Genomic DNA, 26,826 nt, shown 5'->3' with positions numbered 1-26,826 from the left:
CATGACGTATTTTTTCTCCAAAATGTGAAGTCCTTCCTGTGGTTGTGACCCGGATACTTCCGCTGAGTGGACACGCCGCACCGTTCTCCCGTGTGGATCCAACCGACATACAACTGATTTCTGGAGAATTCGCAACGGCTCCGTAATGAGTTGACGAGAGCGAAAAATGTGATTAAGTTGTTCATTAAGGTGAGCTTTTGAGAATGTGTTGTACGCCTTTGTATTTCTGCAGTGTTCATCAGGGAAAAGGGGCAGCAGAGTTTGTTTTAGTGAGATTTTTTACAACGATGATGTGATTGAGAGAGGCAAGCGTGCCGATGATGCGCGAGTAAAAGCAGCCGGTACGGAGCCATAATAAACAATAATAAACTACAATAACGGCTTTTAACTTAAACATTTACTTTTACTAGACTGTCAGTATCACTGTAAGTCAAAAGCATATGCTTGTCGGCGATTATTGGGCTTTGATAATGAGCAGAGTAACAGGATTACCTCAGCAAGGCAGCTCATAAGCTAGTTGGCTAACGTTAGCTTGCCAGCGAGTTAGCAGCAGTCAGCTATTTTGCTATACAGCTAAGTTAGCATTGCAGTGTCAACTTTTTGAGGAGTGGCCTGGTTAGCATGTTTCACCGTACACAACGTCACCCGTGCCTGTTGTTTAACAAATTACGTGTTATGGAAGAGCTATTTTGTTCAAAGTGTGGCAGAAGTTACCGCTTAGCTAATAGTTATGAATCGGGCATCGTGGCTAAATTATTGACGCTGCGTTGCATCATGTAGACTGACTGATAGCTAGTCTGTCAGGCTGTATTGTTCATCCTTTCCACTGAGGCCAGCTGAACTTGGCCCTCCCACAACAAACACCATTGTAGTGTTAATTCGGCATATTTGAGGCACGTCAGGTATTCATCGGTTCAAAGCAGTGCTGCTCCCATTGTTTTCCAGTCATCTCACCTGTATACACACTCCACTGTACAGTAGGCCACTACCTAGCCATATTTATCAGATGTCAGCATACTATCATAGTCTCAACAGGAGCTTGTGTGAATGTGTTGGCCTCTTTGAACAATATTGTTAAAATAAAATAAATGCAATGTTTATTGCAGTCCTTAGTATGAACACTCTGTCAGTATATGTCATGTCAATTTTTTCCTTCCTCATGCTTGATTTGCTAGATGTATGGAATCTGCTTGATGGTAGCAGAGAGGAGTGAACCTACATTGGAGACAAGCTAACCCACGAATGGCCTGCCAGTCTGTTGCTGCAGTCATGGATGAGCAGGCCCTGCTAGGGCTCAACCCCAATGCCGATGCCCGTTACAGGCAGCGGGTAAGAGTCTGTGTCTTTCTATGTGTCTGGTTGATCAGCTTCACTGATTGTCATCGGTTGCTTTACACTCAGCAGTGTCACTTAAGTTCAAGCCATTCTCTCTTCATATGGGAGAGAACATTGTGTTAAACTCCAGTCGCAGAATTTGACTGTTTCTGTTGCCTTGCTTAGTGGCAAACATGCACATCTCGCAGAGCCGAAGTCAAGACCTTTTCCAAATTATTAGGGTCCACTGATAAATCTGGCATACATCTGATCAACCAAGAAGCACTGATTTCAATAAAATGTAAACTTTTAAAATTGCTTCCCACTGCCTGCCTCTGCCCCACATGGTATATTTTGGTGGAAGAAAATTATAGGATTTTCAGGTAAGCCATTTCTACACGTTGAATATAGATTAAAACAGTGGATCATATGTATGCTAAATTTACCAGTGGACTTATGATGTGGTAACGGATCTTAAGTCATGTTTTGCAAGCTATATTTGGGGATAAGCAAGGCAACAGATATGACAGCAGAGTTTGATGTGAGAGAATGGCACATGTTGAGGCTAGGAAAGATCCAGGAAACCAGGTCTACCATATGAAAGACTTTTTCATCAACATCACACAGATTTGTTAGCTATGGACCAGCTAAATGATAAGTAATAGTGAAATTAAAGGCCCTTTGTACTGTAACTCTGCGTTGTCTCCCTTATTCTATTTTCAGAGAGAACATACAGTATGGAACAGAGTATTTATTGACAGTTTTTGATCAAACCTTGCTCCACTTTAACTTTGAACCAGCCTTTTCAAAATATCACACTGATTTCTAAAGTATTATTTGGAAACTTTTGTGAGCGATCTGAACTTGTGCTAATTTTGTAAATGAGTATGGGCTTTGATTCATATCGGACTGGATGCATGAATAATAATGACATTTTCTATATTGCTACTCGTTTCACATGTGCTGCATTTCAGGTTCACTATTAGTTTTGTACATTTTTATTTGATTCAAGTCATCTTAAATCATCTCTACAGGTATTAAAGTAGGGCCAACCTCTCCATTTTTATTCAGTGTGGGTCTTTGTTGACAGACAGTTCAAGTTTTTAGGTTAATCAACAGAATTGGCATATACATAATAGACCATGAACAACTGTTTGATATAAGTTATAGATCAGTTTTACCCACAAGCCCTCAGCACAAAATTCTCAGCAACTGTGTCTCCTGGTTTTGTCTCCCTTCATTGGGAGTTGTGTTGCTGTCTGCAGAATGTGGTGAAGTGAAATGAACCTGGTATGTTTCCTTCCTTGATCCTCTCTTTATTTCTTTTGTTTTCCTCCTTGTGTCTTGTCCTCAGGCCATGGCATATTTTGAGCAGCTCAAGGAGTCTCAGGATGCTTGGGAAGTATGTGCAGAGGCCCTGGCTAAAGGGATTTACAAGTGAGTTTCAGATCATACCTCAGAACCCATATTGTATCAGTCCTATCTGCAAAAAAGTGACATGCTATAAAATGCTTTCATCTGTGTACATTTGCTTGTGTCTATGCTTCAAACGTGTTTGAACATATGGAACTGTTGCTGTTCATTTATTTTAGTGATGACCATGTGAAGTTCTTTTGCTTCCAAGTCCTGGAGCATCAGATTAAGTACAGGTAAGCAATAAAGTATAAAGGAGCTGGTTTTCCCTGACAGCAAACTGCATATTTTGTGTAGAAGCAGAAATATTTTTAAGTTTACCTTGTTTTACCTGAATGGACAAGAAGTGTGTTATTCGTTCTGTTACAGACATGCTGGCCTAAGTGCTGTTCAGCAGCAGCTCATCAGAGAGACTCTGATGAAATGGCTCCAGTGTCAGGTAGCTGTATATGTTTTTTTTAATTATATTATAGCAATCAATTTACAACTATATATCTTCACATTTGGCTGTCAGTGATGAGCTTTTTGTGTGCACATACTTAAAGGTGCTTTGTGTATCATTTAGACCTCAATAGATCATGAGAACATTAATTTTGAGAGTTTAGTAAAATTGCTGTAAACAAACAAGACAATTGCTGAGAAGATTGGCAGCCTCTACCAGCCTCTACACTGCATTTTACATTGCGAGCCACCTGGTCGGCTTTAGATGGAAGTCTTCTGGATTGCTTTACCGCACAAAGCAGGAAGAGGGTGTGGTTTTCCCGTGCAAATGGAGCTAAAGCTTTCAGAGTTTATGGCAATGGCCGATGGAAAAAATCACTTGCAACATGTTTAATCTCTTAAATTTAGAAAACATTTGACCGAAGAAGCAAAGATCCTCTCGGTGACAGAAAGCAACAGGGTTTATGGGAAATGTGGTCGTAATTTTGAGAAACGATACCACTGGTGAGATAGAGGCTACCAATCGGCTTGACCATGGTCTCATTTGTTTATGGTAATTCTACAAAGGTATCTAAATAAATTTGGCAATGATATATTGATGATTATAAAAATGTGACACACAGCACCTTTTTAAGTTGATGTAATTTAGAACAGAGTAGCTCTTTTGCAGACCTGTTCATTTCAGTGTCATCCTATCTCCTTCGACTTCTAGCTGATGAACGCCCAGCCTGAGAAGCCCTTCATCCGGAACAAGGCGGCCCAGGTGTTCGCCCTGACTTTTGTCATGGAGTACGTGACCCTTTGGCCCAAGTTCTTCTTTGACATCCTGTCCCTGGTGGGTCTGAACCCTCATGGCGTGGACGTCTACCTGCGAACACTCATGGCCATTGACGCCGAGGTGGTCGACCGGGACATCCTCCACTCACCTGAGGCAAGGAACCCTCTTCCTCTTTCCAGGCTCCCCCCGCTGGTCCTGGAATTTCTGGAATATCATGGAATTTGGAGAAGTTTATTCCAGACAGGGAAAGTCAGGGAATTAGTTAAATTCTCTGGCGAAGTTGGGGAATTTTACAAATGGGTCACTTTAAAGGAATATGATAGGATATATTTTCCCACTTGTTTCACACATTCATTGCATTGCATTAGATGAAACCATAGTGGAAACCATTTTTTGTGGTTTTTAAAGTAGCGTACAGTGAACTTGTAAATGATAAACTAGCTGCTCCAGAGTTGACTGACTCTACCCTTCCTTCCCCCAGGAGACCCGCAGGAACACCTTGATCAAAGACACCATGCGGGAGCAGTGCATTCCCAATCTGGTGGAGTCCTGGTTCCAGATCCTGCAGGCCTACCAGCAGTCTCATCCGGAGCTCACCTGCCAGTGTCTGGAGGTGGTGGGGGCCTACGTGTCATGGATCGACCTCAACCTCATTGCCAACGACCGGTCAGTGACTTGACACAAAGACATGGGGAATGAGCTGGCGAGGGATCCAACTGACACAGAATACAAAGAATACACCACGTTTTTGGGAGATTGTCCCGTTGATCAACTTACCTGTTAAGTAATGGGAATATAGACACCAAAATGATGCATGTGTTCCCGGTAGATCGTTGGCTCTGGTACTTCATGCTAACGCTTTAGCATACACTATGTTGAGTGACAGTAGGCTCCATGCTAACGCTTTAGCATACACTATGTTGAGTGATAGCGGGCTCCATGCTAACGCTTTAGCATACACTATGTTGAGTGACAGTAGGCTCCATGCTAACTCTTTAGCATACACTATGTTGAGTGATAGCGGGCTCCATGATAACGCTTTAGCATACACTATGTTGAGTCATAGCGGGCTCCATGATAACGCTTTAACATACACTATGTTGAGTGATAGTAGGCTCCATGCTAACACTTTAGCATAAACTATGATGAGTGATAGTAGGCCTCTTGCATTATTTCAAATTTCCTTGAAGCATTCTCCCAAACATTCAAATGCCGCTGACATGTGAACCATTTGTAAAAATATCACCAGAAATTTGCACATACATTGTTTAGGATTTGTTTGATTAATCTTGCAACTGATGGCATTGCTGCTTTTTGTTTTGCCACACACCACAGATATGTTATAGTTTTTGTGTTCATAAACTTTGAAGGGTGGACTGGGCTTGCATGATGTAACTTTGATTCTGCCTATGAATCATTAGGTGCTAATGCTAGAAAGGCCAAGGCCCATTAGGATTTAAAAACGACTTTTCACCAGCATTGTAAATATACTCATACTTCCATGACTTTTAATTTTCTCCACACAAAATAGTGTCTTTAGCCACTGAACAGTGCAATGCAGTGCATCGGTACCCAGGGGTGAAAGTCTCTCCCCAACATCTTCCAGCACCCTATTCAGCAACTAAATGGTCACCACATTTATTCACTTATACAGCAAACACCATAAAACCTCTATTGATAAAATTTCACACATATGAATGCTCATTTGCCTGTAGAACAGAAGTGTGACAAAGAAAATTAAGACTTCAGTGTGGCAGTGAATGATTATAGATTAGGCTTAGGGAAGATTAGGGAAGATTAGGCTTCATAACCCCCTTGAAATAATGTTTCAGATACATCTTAGAGTAACTTGAATTGACTAGACAACACCATGGCAAAGTCAACACCTGCAATTCCTATGGCCATGGGGAGACAGAACATGGCACTGGATGGCACTGTTTGCCTTGAACAGACAGTCCGTGCACAACCTGGTAGACTGCCTTTGCGTAATATGCTAACAGAGACAGCAGGGCGTACTCATTAAGCAAAAATAAAAATTGCCTGGAGACTCAACAGTTTTCCTTGTGCACTTGGCATGTTGACACAGGTTCAGGTTCAGGTTACTTTATTCGTACCCGTAGGTAGATTTGGTTTGCAGTAGAGAGTCATCCATCACATCAGGGACTGTACTGTTCCTGAGACACCATGCCACTAAGCTAAGTTTTGCATTTAGACTAGAGAGAGGCGTGTGTCAACTGACTGACAAATTAACATTAATTTCACATATTTGGGACAGCTTTGTGAAAAACACCATCTCATGTTACAAGCCGGTGCAAAACAAAACATTAGATAATTATTCCCAGTAAAATCTTGATCCCCATTCACCAAACCACCAAACAAACCGGTTTGGCATCAAGTTTTAGTTAGCTGCAGACATGGAAACAAAATCCATGCTGAATGCTTTCCATATTTGGGCAGACACACCTGGCGACCAGAGCGGCAACCACTGTCTGAGTGTGGTGATGAAGCCGATGGAGCCTTTCCTTGGCGAAGGCAGGAATGCAACCATGGGCAATAACTTAAGCATAGGTCACACTAGGTGATTTTTTTTAAACGCCAATTTGAATATGGGCTAGTCGGGGCTATGAGGGGCACGCCCGACACAAACTGTTTGATTTTGTCGGGCAGAGTGACTCAACAAGACATCTGAGAGATCTGAGCGTTTAGGGGGAAGTAAAACAGACTGAGCCGGAAAAGTCGTCACATGTAACAACGACGCCCACTCACGTAGATAGTTTTCTGTATATCAGCACGATTCCTAACGCCACTTGCTTCACTCTTGATAAATTTGGAGTATTAACTCGCATATAAAATAGTATAAAATGGCAGCGTGCCTGGATCAGTCCACATAAGTATGCAAAAAGAAATTAAGTGAAAGAAGGTTATTCTTGTAGTAATGTCATTTCAAAACACAGTTGTAATGTAAATGTAAACTTCTGTACCATAGAGCAAGAAACAATAAACACCTATTTTGTAATTATGTTTACAGTAAAGTGTTCTGGACAAATGGGTAAACGTGTTTTTTAAATAGGCTACAATTAATTTAAATGGCAATAAACAAGACAAACCGAGTATACACAGCCAAGTGCAGTGTGTGTGCAATTAGCTGACGTCGCGTTACAAGATTTCTGGGTATACTCAAAATTCAAACAGTTACCTCTTGCTGCCATTTGGGGCTGGCAACTTGCGAAATAATGCAGCTTTAATTCCCAAACTTGAAAGGCTAATTGCAGAATGCTAAGTCACAAGATCCAGAACAATCATCAAGTTCATATGCATTTTGTGTTTCATTCATATCACATGTGGCAATCTTCATACGTCGCAGATAAATGAGTTGTGTTGAAGTCATCAGTAGATCGTTTTGTCCTGTGTCGGCAGGTTTGTGAACCTGCTGCTGAGTCAGATGTCGGTGGAGGAGCTGAGAGAGGAGGCCTGCGACTGCCTGTTTGAAATAGTCAACAAGGGCATGGACCCCGTGGATAAAACCAAGCTGGTGGAGTCTCTGTGCCAAGTGCTGCAGTCTGCTGGCTTCTTCAATGTGGAACAGGTATTACTTCACCCTGCTGGATTGTGACTTTATTCATGATCTTTGATAGATTTTATTCATGTATAGTAACATGAAAAGTTAATTTGGACTGATAAACATACAATACAAATAGGTTTCATCCTGTCTGCTGACGTGCCCTAAAAAAATCTTAAATGATCTAAATTTAAGGCCATATGAAGCATTAAAATTATGTGTCCAGTATCTGCTATACTGGGCACAATTGGATTTCATGTCCCTTAACAATTCATTACCTGTTATCCTTTTTCTTATACTGCCCATTTATTTTATTTTTTTTGCTAGCTTTGTTTCTTTATTTTGGTTATTAAATTCAGTTCTAGGTAGCATTAAAAAGGTCTTAAAAAGTATTAAATTTGGCTTTCTGAAACCAGCAGATACCTTGCTGTATTGGATTTAAAGGACTTTATACAAACACTGGGTTGTGGTTGGTTTTGCCAGCAGCCATTATAGGTCATTGAAGATAAGAGAGAAACAAGAGGCCCAGGTTTACTTTAGAGCCACATGTTCATTTTCACACAAAGAGGGTAGAAGTTAAAAGGTCACATGTGCTTTTCCTGCTTATCCTCACTTCCTGGTTGGCAAATATAAATCTTTTTGTCTTCCTCCCGTGTCAGGAGGAGGATGTGGACTTCCTGGCCAAGTTCTCTCGGCTGGTGAACGGGATGGGCCAGAGTCTCGTGCTGAGCTGGACCAAGCTGGCCAAGGGGGGCAATGTGAAGGTTGCGGCCGACACGCTGCAGGCGGTCGAGGCCAAGGTGCCGCTGCTGCTGCAGCTGCTGGTGCACGAGGACGACGACATCTCGGCCAACATCGTGGGCTTCTGTTACGAGTACCTGCACGTCCTGAAACAGGTCAGTTCTGTACCTAGGAACTCAGGAGACTGTTAAAGTACCACAGGGTTCCCACAGGCCACGGAATTCCTGGAATATCATGGAATGTAGCCGAATGTATTTTACAATTTACTTTTTTTTTTTTTTTCAAACAATATGTTTATTGAGTTTTCAACATTTTATAAAAGTAAAAAAAGCGAAAAAGAAAAAAAAAATTATGTATGCATACTTACAAATATCCAATATTATAAAAATATAAACATATACATGATATATACATAGATACATACATATTAATGAACAAACAATATTAAAATGATTAAAAATAAATAAATTAAATTACAATTTACAATTTTAGTGGAAACCAGACTTGTCACTTCCTTAGAACTGAAAAAAATGCATCAAACCAGGAAGGAAGACAATTTTGATGTCATGGAAATTCTCTGACATAGTTATGGAAGAGTCATGGAATTTTACATTGGGGCCATGGTGGGAACCCTGGTACTATTTTAAAAGGATTGCGTTTTTTCAGTTCAAAGGGGTCATATTGCCCTAATAGCATGCAGTTTAGGAGTGGCAAAGAAAAAAACAGTATTATGACAGAAACAAGGTGTAGATTTGGTCTTCAGGAGCTACTCCATAATCGCATATTTGGCTCACAACTTCTTTTGACCTGAAGTTATAACTATTTATTTATTCACATAAATTTGTATTCATGACATGTTTTCTGTTGTATCTCTAGCTTCCCCAACTGACAGACCAGCAGAAAACAAATATAGAGGTGAGATTTTAGTGTAAACAGTAATGTCAAATACATTTTTATGTGTTGCAGATGAAAAAAACTAACGTGCTACCTTTTCACAACAGGCAATCATGCTCGCTGTCATGAAGAAACTCACATACGACGATGAGTACAATTTCGAAAATGAAGTGAGTACTGCTCTTCATTGCCTACATTGCACTGAGCCGTTGGGAGAGGATAAAATGCTAAAAGACCCTCTTGATGTGTTTGTTAGGGGGAGGATGAGGCAATGTTCGTGGAGTATAGGAAGCAGTTGAAGATGCTGCTGGACCGCCTGGCTCAGGTCTCTCCTGAGCTGCTGCTGGAAGCCGTACGCAGAGTCTTCACCAACACCATGCAGTAAGACCCTGCTTATGAAAATAAAAAGGAGTATAAGGCAGTGGTTCTCAGTTACGTACCATCGATGCTTAAGAGTCTGCAGCAGCTCAGCAACCAGAAATTGGGAGGACTAATCAGTGAAATCAGCTGCTGTAGTGTTTGGTTGGAATAAAAACCTGCAGACTCTTGAGCCACAATGGGACATGACTGAAAACCACTGGTCTAAGGATTACTATGACAAGAGTAGATAAATGAAACTATGGTTTGACCCATGGTGGATTCTTATATATTTCAATTACAGCTACTGATAGCTGATACTCAATATCCAAAAAGTGATGAGTATTCAGTGTTTCCGCCAGAATTTTACTCTTGTGAGGGTGGAAAACCTAAGACAGCATTTGGACCATGATGGGACACTAAAACTCTCCATTGAAACCCAGGAGGATGATGATGATAGTATGAGAATAGTAACATTCGTGCATACTTGTGTGGCATTGAATCAAAATGTATTCGAATCAATTTAGGTTAAGGGCTTTCCATAGACAACCAGTGTAGTATTGATCAATTCTGCAGTAAATATCATGTAATCATATCATCATATCAGAGGTTGACAACACTGATGGGACCCGATCCCATTTTTAAATAATTTGACAAATTATGTCGATATTTAGAAATGCTACATGCAGCACCCTTCATTCACTGCTGAACCCGGTTGTGTGTGTGTTTGTCAGGAACTGGCAGACGGCTCCGTTCATGGAGGTGGAGGTGGCCATCAGACTGCTCTACATGCTGGGTGAGGCCCTGCCTGCCTCTCATGGTGCTCACTTCTCTGGAGATACAGCCAAGACCAGCGCCCTGCAGGACATGATGAGGACGGTCAGTCACACCAAACTTAACTTGCCATTAACATGCATCTCCGATCCCCATTATGCTGAGACTTAAGTCTTAAATTTGGCCTTCTGGAACCTGTGGATCCCCTGTATAGGCATTGAAATTGGATTTCTCTACCTTGCTGGTCACACCCCTTTCTTTCATATTTGTGCTTGTAAAATTGGGCAAATATACACCTGGATTTGATGTGTTTTTGCTTTTCTAGATTACAGTCCGATTACCCAGGATGCTCCTGCCAGGAATATACGTCCTGGGTGATCAGATTGTCATCACGTAAAGCAAAAGCGCATCAAATCCAGCCTTCATTCACTAAGATGCAGTGTTGTATACAGCAATTTTACAGTAGTCAGTTGCTTAAGAGGTTAAGATGTCTGTGTTCAAGCTGTCAGTTGGTCACTACTGAGGGTACTACTCAGGGTACCCAGAGGCTCTCTGCACTCTTGCATTGTGCACTCTTATCAGAGAGACGCACTCAACTGTGTCTTGGCTTTGCCAGAAAGCTGTTAAAGTCCAACTTCAGAGACTGGCTTCCCCCCCTCAGGGAGGAGCTTACAGGTCGTCAGAGAAGGAACTCAAACAAACTGGCCATCCCAAGATGTCGAACTGAGAGATACAGGAGATCACCAATCCCCTATATGTGCAGACTCCTAAATGACAGTGGATTTTAGACTTGAGATATGAGATATTAGATTTTAGCTTAGATAATTGCAACATTTTAAATTTTTTAGTCTACTTAGTATTGATGTTTTATTGTAACAGCAAAATAATTCAGTGTTTTTAATGACAATTATCTTTATGAACCTGTAATAATGCTGAAAGGTTAATAAAACATAAACACGAGCAAAAACATAAACACTGCCTTAAATTTTGGACATGGGGACATCTGTGTGTCTACGCATTGCTTAGAAACAGTTGTAGGCTTACATCATGTTTTTTTTTGTTTTAATGTTCAGCTGGTCTCCTGTGGGGTCAGTGGATACCAACACACCTCAGTGTCTCTGGAGTTCTTTGAGACAGTCGTTCGATATGACAAATTCTTCATTGTGGAGCCCCAGCACATTCCAAATGTTTTGGTGAGTTTCTATTTAGTAGGTATAAGAAACTAAGTCTACATTTATACTTCTAAACACATCTCCAATAGATGTTCTTGTAAGGCGTCATAACACACCAATTTGCTTTATTCGCATGGCAGCCATATTTGATTTGTGCCATACTAGGATTGGGAAACCCTATCTGGACGACAGCAAAGCAGATGGAAACAGAAAGCCAGCCTGTCTTTCGACAAAAAATGTAAAATATACAGCAACTGGACTGAAGATAACGCTAGCTAATGCTATCAGTCAGCTATTTTATATTTATCTCCAAGCCAACCTTGTCGAATTGTGTAAGTTGTAGCCGAAAGCTAGTTTTAACGAGCTAAAGTAACCTAACGCTAATGTTAGCTAGCAGACACAGCTAATATAAACAGTTTGACGATTTGACAAAGAACTGCCACTTATGTTAGTGTATTACTGATGTGCTACAGAAGGCTGCTAATAAGAATTCAGTCTAGTTGGTTTGGAGATGAATATTACAATAATAACATGAAGTAGCTGACTGCTAACATTAGCGTGGATGCTCCCTTTCATCCAGCTGCTGTAATCCAGTGGTTTTCAGTTGAATTTCCCCCATTTCCATCTGCTTTACGGTCTTCAGAGTTGGGTTTCCCACCCCGAGTATGCCATAAATCAAATATGGCTGTCATGTGAATGAAGCAAATAAGATGCTAATGTGTCTAAAGCATATTGTTATTTTTACTGTCATTCCCCCTGTGTGTAGATGGCGTTTCTGGACCAAAGAGGACTGAGGCATAGCAGCCCTAAGGTCAGGAGCAGGGTGGCTTACCTCTTCTCTAGATTCGTCAAAACCCTGCAGTAAGTCTAGCCCAGGCCTCTGAAAATACAACACACAACACAGGCACATGCAGACACCTCGCATAACTTACACCATTTAAGATTCTTGGAATGGTAACCGCTAAATAGTTGTTCTGATACATCTGGAATGTTGCATCTCCCGATAAGCCTCAACTCTACCGCCACATATTTGCCTTTAGTTACATTCGTTTTGTTCGGCAGTTGTGTAGAATCCACCCAGAGACTGACTCAGTGCTGGACTGTGTTGATGTCGATTCTAACGATGCTCTCTGTTGACAGCAAGCACATGAATGCCTTTATTGAGGACATCCTCAGCAGGATCCAGGACCTGCTTGAACTCGCTCCTCCTGTAAGTATCAACATTCTGGACCATAATGCTATAATTCAGTCCTTGTGCAGATCTCCAATCTGCTCAGACTTCACCAATTTATTATTATTTTTTTTAAATCAGGGACCCTCAAAGAGACCCACATTAGGGCCACAGACAGGGCCATCATAGTAAAATTAAACGTTTCCTCATTTTGTTGGGGACCCAATGTTGATCTCATTCGTCCAAATCCCTCTCCGATTGCCAGGAAAATGGTTTCCCAGCACTGTTGACCAGCGACGACCAGCTGTTCATGTTTGAGACGGCAGGAGTGCTGATAGTGAACGGGGAGAGTCCCGCGGAGAGGAAGCAAGCCCTGATGAGGAGCCTGCTGACCCCTCTGATGGACGCCTTCCGCCTCTTGCTCGCCAAACTGTCTCAGGAGACGGAGGAGGAGGGGCAGGCCGCCCTCGCCGACTGCCTGAGCCACGCTGTGGGCTTCGCAAGGTAAGGTGGTTGCTCCAGTCTAGGGTTTTCATGCTGTTTTATCGAACGCTGCATTGTTTGGTCACCATCACTCCCAGAGAGGTACACAGTTTATAGTGTTCTGCAAACTCTGATATCAATACTGATAAAGACCTCCACTCCTGTAGATCATTTTATTGATCAGTTCTAGGGCTGCCCCCGACCAAAGATTTTCCTAGTCGACTAGTAGTCGTTAGTTCAAGCCATTAGTCGACTAGTCGTCGCACGTTTACTATATTAATTTAATTATTTAAATATATATATTTTTTAAAAACACACCCAAGTACTCGTGGTCAGAAACACCGGTGAAATACACTCTGGTTCACGGGAAAAAACACACCCAAGTCACGGCTTCTCGCAGTCAGAAACACCGGTGAAATACACTGTGGTTCACCCAAAAAAAAACACACAATATTGCTTTGTAGTTTGATGGCATCAAAATCTCACTCCAGCCAGGTACCCAAAGTTGGCAGCCCTGGTCTAATATCTTTTTAACGACAAGGCGCAGCTCCCGAATGGAGTTTGAGGGTTGTTGTTTTTTTTTTCTTCCTGCGACTAACTGACCAATGAAAACTTGGTCAACTAAGACTCTTCTCATCGACTAACATTTGGTCGACTATTAGGGGGCAGCCCTAATCAGTTCACTGCAGCTTCAAGAAGTATGGAGGCCCCACTTGACCAAACTACTGTCAATAAGAATGGCAGGTGCCATTAAATAGCACCAAGTAAACTAAAGACAGATGTTTGGACACATTTCAGATTTAAAAGCAAAAAGGACTCACATGAACTCAAAAGTAACGTTATCTGTGCGTTTTGACGTTCGGTATTAACATGCAATATGATGAATTTATCCCATACCTGACTAAACACCAGTCATGTTTTCCAAAAGCCTGTGGTTAAATCTGAAAACTAGTGTGTGTTCATGTCACAAAGAGCTGTGCATTTTCTGTGTGTGTGTTTTCATGTAAGTGCAAGTTATTTCAGTGTACCACTGCACACAGAAATCTGCATTCTTACATTTAATTTGTGTAATAAAGAGAACTGGAAATACTAAAATCAGTTTTTGCCTCAAATGCCTCCTAATCCATAAAAATAATGCAGAGAATCATGCACTACCACAACATAAAGATATGCTACATAGTTTCAAATCATAGTATAACACGTCAACACAGCTCATCTTTTGCTCTCATCCTGTTTCCAGTCGGACCAGCAAGGCCTTCAGCAACAAGCAGACGGTGAAGCAGTGCGGCTGCACCGAGGTGTACAGAGACTGTCTCCAGGCCTTCCTGCCGGCGCTGAGCTGCCCGGTCCAGAGGGGGGCGCTGCGGAGCTCCGTTCGCTCCTTCCTGCACCGTATGATCATCTGCCTGGAGGAGGAGGTGCTGCCCTTCATCCCTGCGGCCTCAGAACACATGCTGAAGGACTGCGAGGCCAAGGACCTGCAGGAGTTCATCCCCCTCATCAGCCAGATCACCGCCAAGTTCAAGGTAACTCATGGCCTTTTGGAAAGCAGAGAAATACTCTGAACATCAATAAGTTGGCAAGCAACGTGAAAATGATGTTAAACTAGACAAATACAATTTCTAAATGAAAATGTCTTTGTTTGCATTTGTATTATAGTAGGACCTTTGGTAAAGAACAAAAAAACAAATTAGTTTGCTGTCAAAAAAAAACAAAGTTGGAAAATTAAAATCCCTGACAAGCCCAGATTCCAATCGGGTGTAGAATTGGCATCAAAATTGTGTACTGTGATCCTATTTATCCTACTTATCCTATTTATTTGCAGGCAAGTGTTTAGATGACAAGGGTTTAGATGACAGATGTAGAAGAACTACATACCATCATGTTGCTATCGACCAAACAGGACCAAAGTCAGATAACCAACAGTTTTGTCCGTGTTGCTTCGGCAGCGGCAGGTGTCTCCGTTCCTGCAGCAGGTCTTCATGCCTCTGGTGCTGGCCATTTTCGAGGTGCTGGCCCGGCCCGCCGAGGACAACGACCAGGCCGCCGCCTTGGAGAAACAGATGCTGCGGAGGAGTTACTTCTGCTTCATCCAAACCATCGCCAGCAGCGGCATGAACGAAGTGATGGCAAACCAGGGTAAGCTCTACTGACTTACTATGGTCTGAATCTCTGTCAGTGGAAAATGACGGAACAGATTTTTTTGTCCATAATCTGCTTTAGCATTTCTAAAATTTCGGCATGCACTGAACGTTTGGATGTTTGTTGAGGCCACACACCGAATCGTTGACCATGAGGACTTGTTACCATCCCACCAAAGTGAAATTTATTGGATCCTATCTCATTTCCCAGGGGCGGAGAACATCGAGCGGGTCGTGTTCACCATCATCCAGGGAGCGGTGGACTTTCCTGACCCCATTGCTCAGAAAACCTGTTTCATCATCCTCTCCAAACTGGTGGAACTGTGGGGTAAGGGAATCTGGTTTTTAGTGGGAATTTATTGTGTATCAGGAGGGAATGAGTACAGTAAATACTACAGCTTTGATTGATTGCTTGATTTGATGAATCCTCCAGGAGGTAAAGATGGAATGGTGGGGTTCCCTGACTTCATCTACAAAAACATCGTTCCTGCATGCTTCTTGGCTCCTCTCAAACCAACCTTTGACCTCACAGACGCTCAGACAGTTCTGGTAAGTCTCTATACCGGCGTGAAACATAGTGTACAACTTAGATGTTACACAGTATTAAACACAACCCCCTCTGTTTTTCAGACGCTGTCGGAGTGCGCTCTCACATTGAAAATAATTCATCTCAAAAGGGTACGTCTTACTTGATGACGTATTTTCGTATCTGATATATGGACAAATTTCTTAATACTAGAGTTTGTTGTTATTTTTTTATAGTTTTAAAACCTTTTTCACTTGCAGGGGCCAGAGTTTATTCAGTTCTTGCAACAAGAGTACCTACCATCACTTCAAGTGTCACCGGAAATCACACAGGTAAGACGATCGCCGTTTAGACAACTTTGTCCCCGGCTTTATTCTGCTGTAGAACTTAATTGGGATAACTTTAAAACCAGGGTATCTACAGGAAAAAGTCTTAAATGATCTAAGTCTTAATTTCATCATGAAATTTTAAAAGCATTAAAATGTCTTAAATACAGTAATTAGAGGTCCTAGTTTTCTTCACCATGTAATGCAGTTTCATTTTGATGTAATTATAAAATTAGACGGAGGTATTGACTGATTCAGTGATATCTAGTTGAGGCAGTTGGAAAGCAAGACAAATGCAATGTGTTATTTGACTAAAAGATGTGAATGGGACAAGCAGTAGTGTTCGTTTGATTTTGTAATGTTTTATTACATTACTGCACTTCCAATTGGTCAAATTAAATTTGACCCATAGCTAAATTCTGTTGCGATGCTGCCTGCTCGCTTTAAGCACCGTCTTCCATCATTCAGTCACCCACAGTTATGCTCATTTTGTGCTATTTTGTGCTTAAATATTGCCCCTTTAAGTCCAATTTCATGTCACATTAAAAAGGTCTTAAGTCTTAAATTTGGCTTTCAGAAACCTGCAGATACCCTGTAAATTTGTTTGATGCTTGATTCAACAGGAGCTGTGTCAAGTGCTTCAGCAGCCAGATGTCAAAGTCCTGAAAAGCTACATGAAGGTATGAGCTGATCATTGACGGACCTCAAGCATGAGACTTGCTCGTTATCCATGCTTCTTAAGTAAAGTTTTTCCTGATGAGATTCTCCTCCTTCCATCTGTCTGTACAGGCATTCTTTCATCGAGCCAAGCTGTAGGAAAGAAATACCAACTTGGAAGTTCATTGGGATCGAAAGGACACTTCAAAGAGGAAGCGGTTTGTCCGTGCCACTTGCAACAAAAATGGGACTTAGCATAGGAGCTGCTTTTGCACTTAAAAAGTAATTGCATAACAAAAGCCCAGTCTGTTGGGGAAAATGGACCGGAAAGAGGTAAAAGAGGTCGGCGCTGGAGAGGACGGGCGGCCAAATCCCTCCAGTGGCCGAAGCCTAAGAGACGTGCTCTCCATGCGGGCTTGGTGTTTGACTGGTGTGACCACTCGACAAGACGGAGAGAAGTCTATGAAATGAAAGGAGGCGGCTTGTGGAAAGGGCTTTTTAGAGTAAACACAGATCCACGGGAAGGATTGAAGCCCGAGTTTGGCGCTGCCTATCCCAAAACGTTAAAGAGTAACTAAAACCCAAATCCAAATCTGAGTAAAGCCTGATATTTAATGGTATAAGCATGCTAATGAAATGGCTATCTGCTATTTGCTGGTTTTTGGTGCCAGGTGATGTCATTGCCTGTTACACTCTATAGAAGATGACATCACCTGGTACCAAAGATCAGCCAATAGCAGATGGCCATTTCATTAGCATGCTTATACCACTAAATGTCAGGCTTTACACACATTTGGGTTTGGGGTTGAGTTCCTCTCTAATTAGCTAAAATGACTCGGCCTCTTGTTAGGATTTGTGAAGCATAGCTTTATTAGTCGAACCATTACAGTTAGACATTTCAAAAAATATATATTAGACTTTTCATATGAGTGTGTGGACATTGTTTGCTGCCACATGAATGGATTTGTTTAAAAAAAAAAAAAATAAGGGCTGAATTGTATCATTTTTATTGAATATGTGGCATTGAGGGTTTTTTTTTTTTATGTTGAAGAATGGATGCTTGAGGATTGTTTTAGTTTGAAGTGAATTACATGGGAATCTTAAGTGCTTATGGCTCCGGTTCATTGTGCATTTGCCTTCCCGGTTGTACTGCATACCTCTATGGTCTTTCCCACAGTCTGTCTGCATGTCATGAGACTGGCAACCTACAATTTCCCTCTCAGTTCTCTAGACTTGCAAGCAAATATTATTGGTATCGTTTCAGCCATTACAATATTTTGTTACCTGATTTGGTGTAGAGAACTCATTTTTGAGCTACACCGCTTCTATTCGGTGGTTTAGTGCTAAAGTTGAAGAGATGATCATTAGTCGTTTCATATTTAGTATTCCATTAACTGGAAAACATTTTTTTTTTTTTTAGGATGACTGATTGTTTGCATTGGTGCAGGCTAACAGCTGTTTTCTTTCAGATGGAAATGAACATAAATGGAGGAACAAAATGTAAATAAGAGAATAAGATGTTAAATGTAAATAAAGTTCCTAGGTTTAACTTTTTTTTTTAAAATCTTCATTCCCATCTGAAAACGGGTGCAAATAATCGGTGAATAGGAACCTTCATGTACAGCTCATGTAAACATTGCCCGTGTATAGAAGTAAACCAGCTAGATGCATTTTATATTGAAGCATTTGTGACAATTCAGGAGATTGAAAAATTTGATTATGCAACGCTAATTGCGAGCAATACTGTGAAGTACCTGTCAAACAGCAGCCCCGTAAAGAATTGTCAACGTTATCTATTCTGAAGTGAAATCAATCAGTGCTAGATGAGACTTAAATGCCATCTGCTTTTTGTAAGTACTTGCTTTACTCTTCAGTTGTGTCTGATGTTTCCCTTATTGGTGTGCAGATGTGAACAAGGCAACTCCAATTGAACTTTTGTCAACTGTGTACAGATGCTTTTGTCAGGCCTTTTGTTCTTAAAAACCTACAGATGTTGTGACCCCACTTTGTGCTGTGTTGCTATACATGTCAAGTCAAAGGAAAAATCCCCTCTCAGATCCTCTTCCACTGTTAGATATCAATCTGTGATGTCTAGTGCATTCCAGCAGTTATTTTGTGATGAAGCGTCGTAATTAACTTTTTTGGTGTGTCCACTTTCCCTCAACCCGCCTTGTCTGCTTCAGTTGGTGATTTCCTACATTTCCCAGAATGCCTTTTAACAATCCCCAGGGAAGGGGCATGAATTTGCTTTCAGTCAAAGGTGGTTGTGTGGACATAAATACAACTAGCTAGCCAACTAGTTCATGAACAGTGTCTATGATCGTGGCCACGCCCCTTATGCAAAAAAACATGTCTTGTGGCTGCATTGCATTCTGGTCTATTGAGGCTATTGTGGTTGGAGAAATTGGTCTCTCTGCCTCTACTACAATGGATTTCTCCCTGTATCACTGTTTAACATTGATGTTTTAGATTGATGAAACTTTTTCTGTTATCAAACTCCATTGTGGCTGCTGGAAATATATCTGCAGGAATAAGAAAAATACACCAAACAACAAAATGGACCCAGGAATGCAAGTTACATTCACTGTTAACTGTTTTCAGGTGGATTTTTCCTTTTCACGTCTCTTTAGTCTCGCCACATGTAACAGCTACTGCTCTGTGTGCAGGACACCTTGCTGATTTGTTAGCAACACTAAGCCATGTGCACAAAATATAGAATCACAACTGTCACATTCAAGATCTGCACTTCCCCTGCACTTAACTGCTTTGAAGAAAAGACTGTAGAAATGAGACTAATATAGCAGACCAGTCAGTTAGTAGTTCAACAACCAAGCCCTGTCACTTCATAGTGCTTTTAATAACAAATAGCCCCACTTCCATTCATCTCAAGTTGTCTTTTATGCATTTGTTTTTTCCCATTGTACCATAGTAGTATTCAGACGGACATTATTGGTTAACTATGCCACTGAACATATTTTTTTTCCTCAGTTAACCCACTAAAGTAGAATCAACAGTTGTGTTCAGAGATGTGGAAAATAAAACCCCTCTGAATCTGACAGATCGGGGTGCGCAAAGTCCAATAGATGCTCAGCTTGTGCGTCCGTATTTTTTAAAATATGCCATGACCCCTTTGCAAATCGGTTTCATTCGATGTTAATATCCAATGAATATTCAGCTTGTGACAGTCTGGTTCTCTTTGGCAGACCGAGGGGAAAACGGTTTGCGCACAACTAAGAAATATTTATGCCAAATGAATTCATTTGTTCATTGATGGTGAAATTGTCTTGAGATCTTGATTATTTTTTGATATTGCGATGAACCTTCTGTTAGAACATCTGTTAGTACCAATAAAGTGTTTACTAATCAGGAGCCTGGTCACTCATTACAAATAATTTATGTTATAAGTTTTTTTGTTAAATTATAAATCTGCTGAGTGGTGAAACAAACTGAAAATATTGAGTTGAAAAACAGCATGATTGTGATCATATATCAAAAGTCTGGATACGGGCACTTTGCCAACAGCAAAAGGATTTCATACCAGATATGAGATATAATAGAGCATTGCATCATATTCACTTTTAGGGATTGCGTTTATTGTGAGGCTAACTCACAGCGTCTGGCATTAACATAAAAATAAACTCAGGTCAGACATTTTCAGCTCAGAAATTAAAAATCAGTCTTGTTCTCTTTAACATTCACTCCAAAACAACAAAAAAAAATCACTGTTGAAAAACCTCTGCTTCAAGAAGCCTTTGCGTTAGTAGTGTGTGGTATTTCTTGTGCAGAAATCTCATGACGTCCTTCATTTGCTGCGGAATGTCTGGACTTTTGCGCACACAGTCTCTAGCAGAGCGCGGCCTCAGCCCTTAATCACAGCAATCGGCCGAAGTTTGATGGCCTTCTTGCTGATTCCAGCGTCGTGGCACGTGTTGACGACATCTGTCACATTTTTATAAGACTCAGGAGCCTGGAAACAAAACCATAACGATTATTACAGTCATATCAAAACACAAAATCTTAATTAATGTTCATTATTGTTGCCATCTTGATTATCTACATAATAAATTGACCAGGTAAACCCATTTCAAACTACTGTTGTCACGATAACCAGCAGAAGTACTGCTTCAGTGCAGTTTTGAGATAATAAATTCAATATTGAATTTGAAAAACGTTCAATACTTGACCAAATGTGTTATTTCAGCTGCAGCAGTCGGAGTCAAACAGCTGTCAAACAGTCTGAATAAACTGGTTAAAGGTCCCATATGACATTTTTCATGCTTTTGTTTTCAAATCTACTATGGCTCAGGATAACAATAACGTTCTTCATAAGTGTAGATACATTTAAAGTGGAATTGAAGTTAGTTAAACAGAATGAATTTGAAAAGTTCTCACAATGCTGGACCGACAGCAGCAGCTCCTCTAATTCTAATGAGGTAAACCTGCAGAGTGGAGGCCTTCCACTTCAAATGCTGCAAACTCACTAGTATTGGTACTGAAGTCAAAATTCTAGTATCGTGACAACACTAAAAGTTCCAGGTGTAGGGTTTAGAGTATATTGTCCCTACCTCCTCCATGACCAGTTTGGGCGAGGCTACTCGGATGGCGATGCCCTTGTCTGCCAGCTTGTCCAGCACGTCCTGGAAGTCCAAGTTCCTGCGGGATTTTGCTCGAGACAGAGCACGACCCTGTAGAAACAGGCATGTGTCGAAGTTGGTAAAAAGTAACTTGAACAACCATTTTAGGTCTTCAGATCAACTGCTATATTTACTAAACAAGTGACATGGCAACATTGAGTGCAGAGAGAGAGGGGAGGGGGTTTCTGGACTCATTTCTCTGATGATACAGACCAGTACTACAGCAGCTGATTTCACCGACTAGTGAAATGAGCTGCTGTAGTGTTTGGTTGGAATGAAAACCTGAAGACTCTTGAGCCTCAATGACATGATTGAAAGCCTCTGATATAAACAGACTCGTACCGCTCCGTGGCAGGTAGTGCCGAAGGTTTCTGTCATGCCTTGCTCGGTTCCTGTTAAGACGTAGCTGCAGGTTCCCATGGTGCCTCCGATCAGCACGGGCTGACCTGTGAGCTGAATGGACAGAAGAAGAAGAAACCATGAAAACTGGTGCAAATCTCAAGCGACACTGTTCAACCCTCGGCGTTTTAAAAATCATCTCGGCGCGCTCTCACGACTCGGGTACCTGGTAGTCGACGGCGATGAGCGGGTGGTGGGGGGGGAAGGCTCGGGTGGAGCCCTTGCGGTGGACCAGCAGCGTCTTCTGCTTGCCGTCCACCATGTGCTCCTCCACCTTGGCGATGTTGTGGGAAACGTCGTAGATGACGTGCATGTCCAGGTCGTCCGGCGTGGTAGCGAACACTTTGGAGAAGGCCTGGAAAACACAGTCGGGATACCACGCAGTCAGGGACGGGTATGACCACGACCACTAGGCTTCCACTGCTTTTGAAGGCCAATACCAATGGAGATATTATTTGTGTTGAAGCTGCTGATAGCAGATATTTGATCATATTTGATCATTTCCATGTCAACAATGACAAGTATTCAGTGTTTCCCCCAGAATCTTGTTCTTGTCAGGGTGGAAAAGCCTCTGAAACAGCATTTAGACCATCATGGGACACTAAAACTCTCCACTGAAACCCAGGATAATGTTGCATAATTGTATGGAATCTGATCAAAATGTCTCAGAATCAATTCAGGTTCAGGTCTTCCCATAGACAACCAGTAGTATTGATCAATCTCCAGTAAATACGCAATCAGTCAAACATCAGCACTAACTGGAGGATCAAATCTTTAATAAAAGGACAATATCAGCATATATCGGTCTAACCCTAGTGAGAACTATGTGCCATTCCTATGTCCTACTCATATGAACAGCATAGAGTTAAATTTGACTGTAAAAGGACTGATTTCATCCCAAACTTAGCATGCTGGATGGGATTTAATTTTCATCTGGTGATAAACTCTCACAATGCCTGAACATCTAGAGGTGACAATGTGCTCAGCTCACCATTTGTTTTGATATACGACACTGGGTTCACAACCGGAGAGCATCACTATTACAAATGAAGTCAAAATTTAAGAACGTTACCTATGATGGAAACAGTTAAGGCTGCACAAGGCAAGGTTTTTATGTAAAAATCCACCCGTCTTATCAGCCTCAATCACAAAGTGGGGCTGCAACAGAGAAGCGTCCCATTCCTACTAATTGGGACTATTGCATCTTCGAAGAGTGCAATCCAAAAGTGTCTATGGACTGGTACCTGTCTGGTGAGGAAGGTCATGGAGGATCTGTTGACCCAGGCGTAGTTGCCGGCGGCGGCCATGCCCTTCAGATAGTCCTGACCCTCGTCAGACGTGATGCGAGCGCAGGCCAGCTGACGGTCGTTCACGATGATCTTGTCCCTCTTCATCGCCTTCTCCATGGCAACAAGGGCGTCTACGGTAGAAAAATAAGCATGTGTAAGAGCCACTTTTTAAGGCCTTAAATTTAAATAATTTAAGACTTTTTCAGATGTTTTAAAGACCTGCAGATTCCCTGATCCTGTAAAAAATAATAGACGCTATGAAACTGATTCAGCTGTGTTAAAGAAGCAGAGGGAAACGGCACCTACCTGTGGCCACTTGGTGGCCCAATCCTCTGCTGCCGCTGTGGATCATCACACAGACTTGGCCCTTGTGGTCGATGCCCATCTTCTTAGCAGCGTAGTCGTTGTAGATCTCATCCACAACCTGGATCTCTGCATAGTGGTTCCCTGCTCCTAAAGTACCCAGCTTCAGGATACAAAGAGGCAAGTAACATGAATTATGTGAAGATTATACAACTACATAATACAACATAAGTTTACACCTAAACACTTTCTGTATGGCCTTCTGTAAACTTGTTAAATGTGAATATGATGCACATTTTGCACATTTCTATATGTTGTAAATTCACATTTTCTTCATATTCCCATATCCTTTTGTTATATATTGCATATATATTGATATTTTTAAAATATTTCCACCTATTTCATACTGTAGACATTTCATATTTTTGGTAGATTTTCATATTGTACTGCATTCTGTCTTTGCCTCAGTAAATTCTACTGCTGTTATTTTGCACACTGTAATGATGCAGTAATCCATTTCCAGATACTTTTCATTCATATGTTCTGATGATGATATTGTCAGATGCATTTGTTTATCGAACCACCGCTTGCTATACTTATATTCTTTTTTTCTTTGCTATATCCCATCACAAGTTCATCCAATTTTAACCCATACAAACAAATTAGTGTTCATTACGGAGCCGACTATCCAAATTTCTCCCAATCAAAATGAGCAGGCAGATGTGAGGTGAGGTGCGGGGCGAGGCGGTGTGGACAGACTGCTGGGTTACCTGGGGCAGCCCTCTCTTCTTGGCCTTGGAGGAGACCTTGTTGGGGTCGGCCTGCAGCATGCGGCCGTACTCCTCGCAGTGCTCCTTGTCCTCGGCCCAGGCGTAGCCCTCCCTCAGGGACCAGTCCACCCCCATCTCCAGCGCCTCCTCCAGGTCCCTGCACGCCACACGGCCATCACATAGTACATGTAAAAGATATCGTATACCAGTGTAACACATACGACCTGGGAATATTACTGTATGCTGATCCAGGTTTGTCCCGTGCAGAAGGCAACAGACATGAAACGCCGGGTTCTGGAAGTGAATTTCCCATTCATTCTTCCCATAGGGACATTATCGATCCAATATTATTTTTACTGCTATTTGTGGAATTGGCATTTTTGTGACCTTTTTTTCTAGGAGTGTGTCTCTTAATACAACTGTCAAATTAGCAACAGAATAAAACCAAACTGGTCTTTTCTTTGAAAATCACTTAATTATCTTAAGATAGGCATGTTTGAAAAGCTTAACCTGTTTTGCACCTGCGTTTGTACTAAGATTCTTACAAAAATGCATATCGGTATCAGCCCGTATAGATGGGAAAATATTGGATATCAGTATCGGCCTCAAAAAAACGTAACTGTGCATCCCTAGTTTCAAATGTTTCAAACTATCAAGATTGTGAAACGACTATATACATTCATGCAGAAGCCATCAGTCAATCTGAAGAGTAGTTTATCCCCTCTTATAAAACGTTTTGTAGGACAGTCTTGTATCCTTGTCTTTTCTCATCGTTTTCTAAATCTGTGGCTATAAGCTTGTGATTCAAGCTTGTGATTAGCTGATTGATTTGGTTCAAAGCTTAAAAGTTTTTATATCAGGATTTTCTGAAATGCCTATGGAGAAAATTAACGGGAAATTTACTTCCAGGCCAGTGAAAAAGTGGGCGGGACATCATTAACAAGTCCTACATACTGGAATGTCCTGTATCACTGATTCACACAACACCAGGACATCATCCTCACCTCTCTATGAGCGTCACCTTATAAATGGCATTAAAAGCAGACTTGTTTACATTTGTTCTTCATGTTTTAGGATGTATTTTTCCTTTAATATACTGTATTGTACTACACTGGTACAAAATGCTGCCTTACTTGGCGCTCATGGGAATGACTCCCTTGGACCCCACTCCCACTGGGATGTGGTCAAACAGTGCCTGGGCCAGCTGCTCTTTCACCGGCTGGACGTCTCCCTCGTCCAGGTTGGTCCTCAGCAGGCGCACGCCGCAGTTAATGTCAAACCCCACACCGCCTGGAAAGTCATACAGCATTGACCGATCAGGGCGTGTTTGGCATTTGTGTGAGCGGACAGCTAAGACAAACCAAACCTGGGAGTATCACGCACCTGGAGACACCACAGCGTTGGGATCGCTCATGTCAAAGGCTGCCATGTTTCCAATGGCAAATCCGTATCCGGAGTGGACATCTGGGAGACCAATGGACCTCTATGGAACAATTAAGAGTTTCAACACACTTTCAAATCTCTCTGAAGGTTTGTAAAGGGCGTGTAATGCTACCCACATGTACTATTCCAGGCAGTGCTGCAACATTCCCAATTTGTTTCATGGCCGGAAGGAACCCACCAAAACCTGAGAAAGTATGAAATTACACAGGTAAATCACAAGAGATGTCAACATAATTAATTTTTGTGATAACTTAAGTGTATATAGTGATGATGTTGGCGGCCTGGCCACCAACCTCCTCCTCTACAGGCATTGCGTAGCTCCTCAAACATCAGTTTCTCAAGTGGATCATTGACGTAGAATATTCCTTCAACCTGGAAAGACAGGGAAGCCGTCATTTGTCACACTGGAAGCTGAGAATAGACCACTATGCGCTCTGATTAATGCATTCTCTCGTTAGGAGAGAACCCTAATGCCAAAGTCCATTTAAAAAAACTGTCCATTTAATGTTGCCTTGTTTATCAGCAAACATACATATCTGATAGAACATGACTTGAGACCTTTTATGCTTAAGTAGAGACCCGTCATCAATTCGGCATACAAGCAAAGCACTTATCTCAATAAAATGTCAACTTTGGCAAGCTGTGTGAACCGTTTTTAACTACTGAGATAAACGCCAAATATACCAGAAGTCCCTACCCATTCAGAAAAGGTCTAATGTTATGTTCTACCAGGTGTGTATGTTTACCAAGCAAGGGGTTTGTTTCTACCTCATCTTGTGAATACAATCAGATAATTGGTATCATTCTAGCATCGCTCCCTCTTTAAATAAGTACATGTCTACCTACATGGACGTAACATGTGCTAGCTAAAGACAGGCTGAGTAGCAGCCAGCTGTAGCCTACAGCTAGCTAAACAGCTAGCTAGTTATTCACTCTGTAGTCTCTCACCTGCATATTTGGAACAAACCCCTTTTTAATCCGCCAGCAGTTCTTGTCAATCTTATCCAAGTACTGCAACTCATCATTATAAGTTCGACTCATTGTGCAGCTCCAAACAGTTTAGACTACACTTGTTAACAATGTGTTGAAGTCTTCACCAGAGCCTTGCCGACTGCAAAGTGCCAACAGACAGCTACGGAAGCCCATATGCGTTTACCTAATAAAAACGCGTTACAAATTTGGTGTGACGCAGGTCACTAATGGTATTATGTAAACAGTGAAGAAGCCTGTTGCGTATGAGA

The 26,826-nt window shown here is 41.6% G+C and overlaps 3 protein-coding genes across 3 annotated transcripts in view; 1 reads left to right on the top strand and 2 right to left on the bottom strand.

Annotated features, from left to right (window-relative positions):
• The window catches only part of c4h11orf98 (chromosome 4 C11orf98 homolog), a 289,475-nt gene that overhangs the window by 197,463 nt on the left and 65,186 nt on the right, over nt 1-26,826 (bottom strand). The window lies entirely within an intron of this gene.
• xpot (exportin, tRNA (nuclear export receptor for tRNAs)) lies at nt 97-17,443 on the top strand. The gene is made up of 25 exons (XM_071915772.2): nt 97-189; nt 1,176-1,329; nt 2,669-2,751; nt 2,907-2,963; nt 3,097-3,166; nt 3,881-4,099; nt 4,428-4,612; nt 7,364-7,532; nt 8,165-8,401; nt 9,123-9,161; nt 9,248-9,310; nt 9,397-9,521; nt 10,232-10,376; nt 11,345-11,464; nt 12,210-12,304; nt 12,584-12,653; nt 12,880-13,118; nt 14,338-14,623; nt 15,047-15,236; nt 15,450-15,566; nt 15,672-15,787; nt 15,869-15,916; nt 16,025-16,096; nt 16,714-16,770; nt 16,880-17,443. The coding sequence occupies exons 2-25, from the start codon at nt 1,243-1,245 to the stop codon at nt 16,904-16,906; spliced, it is 2,916 nt and encodes a 971-aa protein (XP_071771873.1). The 5' UTR covers nt 97-189; nt 1,176-1,242; the 3' UTR covers nt 16,907-17,443.
• rtcb (RNA 2',3'-cyclic phosphate and 5'-OH ligase) lies at nt 19,938-26,697 on the bottom strand. Its single transcript, XM_071915789.2, has 12 exons — nt 26,534-26,697; nt 25,879-25,957; nt 25,702-25,769; nt 25,526-25,625; nt 25,276-25,432; nt 24,143-24,299; nt 23,376-23,535; nt 23,025-23,200; nt 21,947-22,135; nt 21,724-21,834; nt 21,313-21,432; nt 19,938-20,714 (listed from the first exon to the last, which is right to left on the bottom strand). The coding sequence occupies exons 1-12, from the start codon at nt 26,624-26,626 to the stop codon at nt 20,607-20,609; spliced, it is 1,518 nt and encodes a 505-aa protein (XP_071771890.1). The 5' UTR covers nt 26,627-26,697; the 3' UTR covers nt 19,938-20,606.

Source organism: Centroberyx gerrardi, chromosome 24 (assembly GCF_048128805.1).
Source record: "Centroberyx gerrardi isolate f3 chromosome 24, fCenGer3.hap1.cur.20231027, whole genome shotgun sequence".
NCBI lineage: Eukaryota > Metazoa > Chordata > Actinopteri > Beryciformes > Berycidae > Centroberyx > Centroberyx gerrardi.
Note: the sequence above shows the minus strand (reverse complement) of the source record. Positions and strands in the feature narration are given on the sequence as shown.

What these genes read in the sequence shown, in the direction of transcription:
- xpot (XM_071915772.2), top strand. Translation starts at nt 1,243, where the DNA reads ATGGCCTGCCAGTCTGTTGCTGCAGTCATGGATGAGCAGGCCCTGCTA. An exon ending in GAGCATCAGATTAAGTACAG is followed by an intron (nt 2,964 to 3,096) that starts GTAAGCAATAAA and finishes GTTCTGTTACAG; the next exon opens with ACATGCTGGCCTAAGTGCTG. An exon ending in TGCAGGACATGATGAGGACG is followed by an intron (nt 10,377 to 11,344) that starts GTCAGTCACACC and finishes TTTAATGTTCAG; the next exon opens with CTGGTCTCCTGTGGGGTCAG.
- rtcb (XM_071915789.2), bottom strand. Translation starts at nt 26,626, where the DNA reads ATGAGTCGAACTTATAATGATGAGTTGCAGTACTTGGATAAGATTGAC. An exon ending in CAACGCTGTGGTGTCTCCAG is followed by an intron (nt 25,433 to 25,525) that starts GTGCGTGATACT and finishes ATGACTTTCCAG; the next exon opens with GCGGTGTGGGGTTTGACATT. An exon ending in CCAAACTGGTCATGGAGGAG is followed by an intron (nt 20,715 to 21,312) that starts GTAGGGACAATA and finishes TTTTGTTTCCAG; the next exon opens with GCTCCTGAGTCTTATAAAAA.